Raw genomic sequence first — 10,000 nt, 5'->3', positions numbered from 1 at the left:
ATCTTATTTTAGCTTTCACATCCAAATACATGCTTTTCACACAACGATGCAATTTTCCTCTAATACCGTTTTTCATAAGTACAGGCCACAGAAGTTTCCTAGAAATCGAATCGAATGCCTTCTCAAAATCAACAAATGCTACATACAGTTTTCTGTTCTGAATGGCCGCCAGGAGTGTAAAGATATGGTCAACTGTTGAATGATCTTTTTTAAATCCAGCTTGATGTTCACCAGTAATATCATTTATGCTAATCCATTCCTGCAATCTGTTATTAATTATGGAGCTATATAATTTACTGCTGACATCACACAGTGATATTAGAGAGAGAGAGAGAGAGAGAGAGAGAGAGAGGGAGACTCAGACTTAGACTCAGAACTTTATTACAAAAGGATAAAGGTTTTAGGCAAAGCCTATTCTTCCAATCTGTCCTTTATACAACACATAGAGAGAGAGAGAGAGAGAGAGAGAGAGAGAGAGAGAGAGAGAGAGAGAGAGAGAGAGAGAGAGAGAGAGAGAGAGAGCAAATAAAAAGGGTTACAACAAGTTGCAAGTCGCATACCCAAACTAACACATTCATTCATTAACTCACCCCAACCCAATCCCTCAGACACACACACACACACACACACACACACACGCACACACACACACACACACGCACACACATACCTAAAAACACACATAAACACACACACATGTACACACACACACACCCACCCTCACACACGCACACCCACACACAGTCATTTAAACAGTAACATTGATTTCACACACACACACACACACACACACACACACACACACACACACACACACACACACACACACCGTAACATTAATGTTACACACACAATACCATTTACAAACATGCACACATACATACATATTTACACACACACACCACACACACACACACACACACACACACACACGGACACACACGACGGACACGCACACAAACACACACGGACACACACACACACAAACACACACGCACACACACACAAACACACACACACACACGCTCAACAAAGTAGAGACACACCCATTTTAAAGCTTTCTCAGGTACCCACTTTAAACCGTCCACATGCATTCGAACACACACACACACACACACACACACATACCTAAAAACACACATAAACACACACATATGTACACACACACACACACACACACACACACACGAACACACACACACCGCCACACACAGTCATTTAAACAGTAACATTGATTTCACACACACACACACACACATACACACACACACACAAACCGTAATATTAATGTTACACACACAATACCATTTACAAACATGCACACATACATACATATTTACACACACACACACCACACACACACACACACACACACACACACACACACACACACACACACACACACACACACATACCCACAGACAGACAGACAAACACACTCACACACACACAAATCCTAAAACCACTCCCCCACTCATCCCCCATCCCTCTTACCACCAAACCCTCAAAACACATCCCTCTCCAAGCCACCCCACCCACAGTTCAAAGAAACCCCCACACAACACACATCCCTCTCCAAGCCACCCCACCCACAGTTAAAAAAAACCCACACACAACACACATCCCTCTCCAAGCCACCCCTCCCACACTTCAAACAAAACCACACACAACACACATCCCTCTCCAAGCCACCCCTCCCACAGTCCAAACAAAACCACACACAACACACATCCCTCTCCAAGCCACCCCTCCCACACTTCAAACAAAACCCCACACTACACATAACACTTATTCCCCCCTCTGCTTCTTTACCTCTGTAAACTTGTAGAGCTAGTTATTTTTCGATAAACACCCAGCAACCAAACAAATAACGAGCCAGCAACAGCCTGAATCCTCGATAGCGTAATGGGTTGAGGAGCTGTTCTGCGTCGGTACTACTTTTGCGACTGAAAAGTTCCGAACGCTCTAATGTACGAAGTATACATCTCTGGAGCAAACAATACAAACATACCGCATTTAAATTAACAACTACAGGCTTCAACACATGAATCTCCATATAAAATCCATGAGTTTGGTTGTTTTCTGAATCTAGGTCTGCTGTGCACAAACGTTCATCACAAGCAAATTCCCAAGGCAAGTAACTCTCATACTTTGTCTAGCGACAAGAGTAGTTCCCCTTTCACATTTCTTTTCATTCAGTTTCTTCGACAACAGACTGCAATCCGACGGTCAGTTTTCAACAATATTTCATTTAATAAACAGATCACACGCAACCAAATGCACACATCTCATCAATTTAAACAACATAAAGCGGTTTCATACACTATTTTCCCCAGAAAACTGAACTTCATACAGTTTTTAACGTTGGAACACGGGTGCAAAAGTTCGTCTGCTAGTCCCATTTGACGAAAGAACATTATCCTAAGCGATACCAAAACATATACAGAACACACAATATCTGCCTTTGCCGCCACAGCAGAATAACAGCATATCTGTGTACTTGATTTGAGTCCAAAATAGAAAAACTGACAAGAAGTGTTAACAGAAGGGAATGATTTGCACGGAACTATACAACCGCGCATTAATCGATCGCCTGCGCAGGTTGACTGGTTGAGTGAATAGGATTCGATCAAACTTTTGCAAAAAAACTTCTCTTTTCTTTGAATAACTGAAGAAAGGAGGAATAAAGAGGTTACACACCTCGTCTCGGTGATTATAAAAAATAATGGTCTCAGTTCGCGGTCATGAAAAAGCTCGCTAAAGCTCGCATTTTTCATGATCCGCTAACTTCGACCATTATTTTTAATAATCACTGAGACTCGGCATGTAACCTCTACGTAACTTACCCAACAACCAAAATCACTTACCCAACAACGGGCCTGAATCCTCGATAGCTCATGGGTAGAGACTGTACACATTGTGGATCTACTTTTTGCGACTCAAAAGTTCAGAACACTCTAATGTACAAAATATACATTTCTGGAGCAAAACAGTACAACCATACCGCATTTAAACCAGCAACTACAGGCTTGAACACATGAATCTCAATATAAAATCCATGAGTTTGGTTGTTTTCTGAAGAACATGCAGCGGTTTCATACACTATTTTGCCCCAGAAAACTGAACTTCATACAGTTTTTAACGTTGGAACACGGGTGTAAAACTTCGTCTGCCAGTCACATTCGAGGAAAGAACATTTCCTGAGCGATAGCAAAACATGAACAGAACACACACTATCTGCCTTTACCGCCACAGCAGAATGACAACATAACTGTGTACTTGATTTTAGTTCAAAACATGGAAACTGACAAGAAGTGTTAACAAAATTGAATGATTTGCACGGAACTATACAACCGCGCATTAATCGATCGCCTGCGCAGGAAGACTGGTTGGGTGAATATGATTCGATCAAACTTTCGCACAAAAACTCCTCTTTTCTTTGAATAACTAAAGAAAGGAGGAATAAAGAGGTTACATACCTCATCTCAGTGATTATCAAAAATAATGGTCTCAGTTCGCGGTCATGAAAAAGCTCGCTGAAGCTCGCATTTTTCATGATCCGCAAACTTCGACCATTATTTTTGATAATCACTGAGACTCGGCATGAAACCTCGACATCCCTCTCCAAGCCATCCCTCCCACAGTTCAAACAAAACAACACACTACACACATCCCTCTCCAAGCCACCCCTCCCACACTTCAAACAAAACCACACACAACACACATCCCTCTCCAAGCCACCCCTCCCACAGTTCAAACAAAACCACACACTATACACACATCCCTCTCCAAGCCACCCCTCCCACAGTTCAAACAAAACCACACACTACACACATCCCTCTCCAAGCCACCCCTCCCACAGTTCAAACAAAACCACACACTATACACACATCCCTCTCCAAGCCACCCCCCTCCCCACAGTTCAAACAAAACCACACACTATACACACATCCCTCTCCAAGCCATCCCTCCCACAGTTCAAACAAAACCACACACTATACACACATCCCTCTCCAAGCCATCCCTCCCACAGTTCAAACAAAACCACACACTATACACACATCCCTCTCCAAGCCACCCCTCCCACAGTTCAAACAAAACCACACACAACACACATCCCTCTCCAAGCCACCCCTCCCACAGTTCAAACAAAACCACACACTACACACATCCCTCTCCAAGCCATCCCTCCCACAGTTCAAACAAAACCACACACTACACACATCCCTCTCCAAGCCATCCCTCCCACAGTTCAAACAAAACCACACACTATACACACATCCCTCTCCAAGCCACCCCTCCCACAGTTCAAACAAAACCACACACTACACACATCCCTCTCCAAGCCACCCCTCCCACAGTTCAAACAAAACCACACACTACACACATCCCTCTCCAAGCCATCCCTCCCACAGTTCAAACAAAACCACACACTACACACATCCCTCTCTAAGCCACCCCCCCTCCCCACAGTTCAAACAAAACCACACACTACACACATCCCTCTCCAAGCCACCCCTCCCACACTTCAAACAAAACCACACACAACACACATCCCTCTCCAAGCCACCACTCCCACACTTCAAACAAAACCACACACAACACACATCCCTGTCCAAGCCACCACTCTCACACTTCAAACAAAACCACACACAACACACATCCCTCTCCAAGCCACCACTCCCACACTTCAAACAAAACCACACACAACAGACCGTTTAAGTCCATCTTGCTGAAGAGGAGGTCGACGTCCTTGCAGGTTATGGCGTTGTCTATGGTGCCATCGATCCCATCATAGTAGTTGAACGGACCGCGCGCCTCAGGGGAATTCGCAGCAACACCGGTCATCTGAGCGGTAAATTCTCCCAGATCGACGCTGCAGTCACCTGCAATTGAAGATACAGTAGTACGAGCACATTGATTAATAATACGAGCACATTAATCAATTAATTGATGAATGATAATTAAAACATTGATCTCTCGTATCTCTGTTTAGCAACCTTCTCAAATGTGATCAATGTAAGTCTGTGAAGGTCCACTCCGCCTTGCCTCGTCTTCCATCCATGCACTTTGGTCACATACCTCGTCTTCCATCCATGCACTTTGGTCACATACCTCGTCTTCCATCCATGCACTTTGGTCACATACCTCGTCTTCCATCCATGCACTTTGGTCACATACCTCGTCTTCCATCCATGCACTTTGGTCACATACCTCGTCTTCCATCCATGCACTTTGGTCACATACCTCGTCTTCCATCCATGCACTTTGGTCACATACCTCGTCTTCCATCCATGCACTTTGGTCACATACCTCGTCTTCCATCCATGCACTTTGGTCACATACCTCGTCTTCCATCCAAGCACTTTGGTCACATACCTCGTCTTCCATCCATGCACTTTGGTCACATACCTCGTCTTCCATCCATGCACTTTGGTCACATACCTCGTCTTCCATCCATGCACTTTGGTCACATACCTCGTCTTCCATCCATGCACTTTGGTCACATACCTCGTCTTCCATCCATGCACTTGGTCACATACCTCGTCTTCCATCCATGCACTTTGGTCACATACCTCGTCTTCCATCCATGCACTTTGGTCACATACCTCGTCTTCCATCCATGCACTTTGGTCACATACCTCGTCTTCCATCCATGCACTTTGGTCACATACCTCGTCTTCCATCCATGCACTTTGGTCACATACCTCGTCTTCCATCCATGCACTTGGTCACATACCTCGTCTTCCATCCATGCACTTGGTCACATACCTCGTCTTCCATCCATGCACTTTGGTCACATACCTCGTCTTCCATCCATGCACTTTGGTCACATACCTCGTCTTCCATCCATGCACTTTGGTCACATACCTCGTCTTCCATCCATGCACTTTGGTCACATACCTCGTCTTCCATCCATGCACTTTGGTCACATACCTCGTCTTCCATCCATGCACTTTGGTCACATACCTCGTCTTCCATCCATGCACTTTGGTCACATACCTCGTCTTCCATCCATGCACTTTGGTCACATACCTCGTCTTCCATCCATGCACTTTGGTCACATACCTCGTCTTCCATCCATGCACTTTGGTCACATACCTCGTCTTCCATCCATGCACTTTGGTCACATACCTCGTCTTCCATCCATGCACTTGGTCACATACCTCGTCTTCCATCCATGCACTTTGGTCACATACCTCGTCTTCCATCCATGCACTTTGGTCACATACCTCGTCTTCCATCCATGCACTTTGGTCACATACCTCGTCTTCCATCCATGCACTTTGGTCACATACCTCGTCTTCCATCCATGCACTTTGGTCACATACCTCGTCTTCCATCCATGCACTTGGTCACATACCTCGTCTTCCATCCATGCACTTTGGTCACATACCTCGTCTTCCATCCATGCACTTTGGTCACATACCTCGTCTTCCATCCATGCACTTTGGTCACATACCTCGTCTTCCATCCATGCACTTTGGTCACATACCTCGTCTTCCATCCATGCACTTTGGTCACATACCAATATAAACAGCCTGTGTGCTCTCTGTGTACAACTATTTTTTTAATGATTTTTTTGTGTTAATTTGTTTCGTTGAAAAACAAAAACAAACAAAAAACAAGCGAGTGTGGTTGGGTTACGCTACACATACAGAATGATGTCCCCCCTTACCGTTGGTGTCAAACGTGTTGTAGTATGCTTTCATCTCGCTCATCTCTATGAAGCCGTCCTGGTTATTGTCCAGAAATTTGAACGCCTGCGCCAATTGCTCCTGGGGAGTCTGACTGTCAACAGCACAAATAATGGTAAATTAACAAGTCGCGTAAAGCGATATCAAACCATGCAGTCAATCTGTCGACCTTATCCTCAACACTCAACATAAAAGTATTCACGTCGACCGAAACAGTGTCTATCATTGTAATTTCGATTTCAAACAAAATTGCGATCACCGAGTAGATTAAACAATTTGTAAGCTTTCTTGCTAAGATGCAGTCATAGTCCAAACCGGGTCGAGGTATATTTGACCAAAATGTTACTCTTTTTCCCCCTCAAAATTGCGGTCTCCACAGTGCCGCCTGAACTTTTGTTGGGAAGTTTGGATATGACGTCATTAAAGGCATATGTACGCGCTCCCGTGTTTACAAAGTGTAGTTTGCCCATAATCGATGTCAAATGCACCATAAGACCATGTAATGACGATATGTCGCCATGCGCGGACCATATACATGCATTACAGCTTGTTTTAGAGTCTCAAAAACTTTGGATGTAAACAAAGACGCGGAGTTATTTCCCTTGCGTCAACGCTACCTCTGTTGGCAAATCTATAAATAGGACGATCCAGATCAAAATGAAAATTAACATATCTCAACATTGAAGGGGTCCTAGACCACAATATTTTGCAGGGAACTTAATTTAGCATGTCTCCAGCTGTTGGTAAAGCAATTAGCGTGTATAGTCATCGAGTACATATGGCTTTAAGACATTCATGAAAGAATGTGTAAATTGTCCGAGTAAAATCTTGAAAAATACACATAAAAAGGTTTAATGAAGTACCTTTCCAAGAGCGTGTGTTTCTATATGTGTGTGTGTGTGTGTGTGTGTATGTGTGTGTGTTTGAGTGTGTGTGTGTGTGTGTGTGTGTGTGTGTGTGTGTGTGTGTGTGTGAGTGTGTGAGTATGTATGTGCGTGTGCGTGTGTGAGTGTGTGTGTGTGTTTGTGTGTGTGTGTTGTGTGTGTGTGTGTGTGCGTGTGTGTGTGTGTGTGTGTGTGTGTGTGTGTGTGTGTGTGTGTGTGTGTGTGTGTGTGTGTGTGAGTTACATTAGACCTGAGGTGGGAACAATAAAGAAAACAACATACGATGCCGCGACCGCAATGACACTACACAGGATAAGGAACTTCATTGTGATGTCGATGCACCTGAAAAGAAGAAATTTGAAGCAGCCTGTAGACGCAGCATCCGAAACACCGTTTTATATCTCCATTTAAGTTTCAACCAAGCTATTTAGTTACTCTATGAACTCACCAAAAATTAATTTAAGGTACCTCTCAAAACCACTACTGATCTTGTTTTAAAGCGCCGATCGATTATTATTATTATTACTCCTTTGTCCTTACTGTGGTACTGGTCGAACAATAGCAGCCCCACTACAGTTAGGTACATAATAATAATAATCGATACAAGCTCCTGTGCTCAAAACTGTTAAAAAAGTCAGACATTTTCCTAAGTCAGATTCAGGTTTATAGTTGTGTATTCGTCAAGCAATTAAGCTAGCAGCACGGCATCAGCGTGTCAGCTAATAGGCTTATAGCACTTAGTAGGTCCATCGACAGGAACAACACAATCGATCAATCACCACAATAACTGCACATAAGTGAAGAATACACTAGTCAACAGCCATGCAGTATATATTAGCCCCCCCCCCAAAAAAAAAAAAATAGTCTGTTTACGCTATCCCGACCGACCCTATTTTTTCGCGCGACCCTAGACTTTTTTTTGGCATTTAGGAAAAGAGAAAAAAAAAGGTCTTTGTTTTTTTTGGTAAAATAATTTAAAAAAAAGTTTTTTGGGGGAAAAAAAAAATCCCGACCTACCGACCCTATTTTTTTTGCCTATGTTACCGTAAACAGACTATTTGGGGGGGGGGGGAGGGGGGGGGCCTTAAGCAACAGTTCAACTTTCCCGAGAATAAAATTAATTCCCCCCAGAAAAAGGTCCTTAACAAGAACCATTAGTCACCATGTGAGATATAGTTCGTTGTATAAATTACTGGTCAACCCAAAGAAAGTTGGCTTTTGTATCACAGACGTCTTACCTGGACTGATGTACACACAAAAGTTACCAACACGGTGACCCCAAAACCTTTGTCAAGTTTATCATACACACCAGCCGTGGTTGTATCACAAATAACATTGGTCATTCTTCATCAAAAATCTACATATAAAACAGATCAACAATTACTTAGCCTTTCAGTCGAACATCAAAAGCAATGCCTTATATTAACTGTGAAGTGTAAGAAACATCTAATTTGTGTACAATAGATAAAACTTGTTTACTACTTCTTTCTGGTTGTATCACAAATAACATTGATCATTCTTCATCAAAAATCTATATAAACAGATCAACAATTACTAATCCTTTCAGTCAAACATTAAATTCAGTGCCTTAATTTTCAAAAGTAAAATCATCTAAATCTTCACAATAAATAAAAAATGTGTACCACTTCTCTCGTCGGCAGCCAGAAATGAATTAATACGTTTTAACTTTTGACAGCACAAAACGTCCGTAGAGTACTTCAAAATGACCTCTTTTCTAATAAAAGATAAGGATATTTTGTTTGTCATTCTTCTATAAATATACTTCTGTTGAGGTCAGCCGCCTCACGAACATGCATGCACATGCCAAAATCGTGATCAAGCCAAATGGGAGATACGCGCGATAGTGTGTGTGTATGTGTGTGTGTGTGGAGGGGTATGGGTGTGAGTGTGTGTGGGGGTGTTTGTGTGCGTGTGTGCGACTGTGTAAATGTGTGTGGGTGTATGTGTATGTGTGTGTGAATGTGTTGTGTGCGTGTGTGTATAGGGGGGGGGGGTGAGTGAGTGTGTATGTGTGTGTGCGTGTATGTGTGTGTCTATGTATCTATATGTGTGTCTGTGTCTACTGTATTTGTTTCCTGTCAGTATTGAGACAGACAGACAGACAGACAGACAGAGACACACACACACACACACACACACACTCAAACACACATACACACACACACACACACACACACACCGCACACACACACACGGACACGCCCGCGCACAAGACAGCATGCATACAGATGTGATCTGGGGCAATGACATTTGTTTCTTGCGTGTCCAGAACCGTACCGGTGATCAGATAAGGAAAACGTAGCGACGTGTTTGATGTAGTCACATTTTGACCCACAAGCGTTCAAAGCCCAGATTCACACACACGCTCTCGCACATACACGAACTCACACGCAGGAA

General features: G+C 43.4%; 1 protein-coding gene across 1 annotated transcript in view; it reads right to left on the bottom strand.

Moving 5' to 3' along the window:
- The window catches only part of LOC138953672 (uncharacterized), a 12,102-nt gene extending 2,791 nt beyond the window's left edge, over window positions 1-9,311 (bottom strand). The window contains exons 1-4 of the mRNA XM_070325557.1: window positions 9,226-9,311; window positions 7,865-7,924; window positions 6,680-6,792; window positions 4,716-4,886 (exon numbers count right to left, since the gene is read on the bottom strand). Coding sequence (XP_070181658.1) covers window positions 4,716-4,886; window positions 6,680-6,792; window positions 7,865-7,908 — 328 coding nt within the window. The 5' untranslated portion in view covers window positions 7,909-7,924; window positions 9,226-9,311. The remainder of the gene's footprint in view (window positions 1-4,715; window positions 4,887-6,679; window positions 6,793-7,864; window positions 7,925-9,225) is intronic.
- Window positions 9,312-10,000: the final 689 nt, after the last annotated feature.

The sequence above is a fragment of the Littorina saxatilis genome, linkage group LG17 (assembly GCF_037325665.1).
Source record: "Littorina saxatilis isolate snail1 linkage group LG17, US_GU_Lsax_2.0, whole genome shotgun sequence".
NCBI lineage: Eukaryota > Metazoa > Mollusca > Gastropoda > Littorinimorpha > Littorinidae > Littorina > Littorina saxatilis.
The sequence above is the reverse complement of the archived record's forward strand: the minus strand, read 5'-3'. Positions and strand labels throughout refer to the sequence as shown.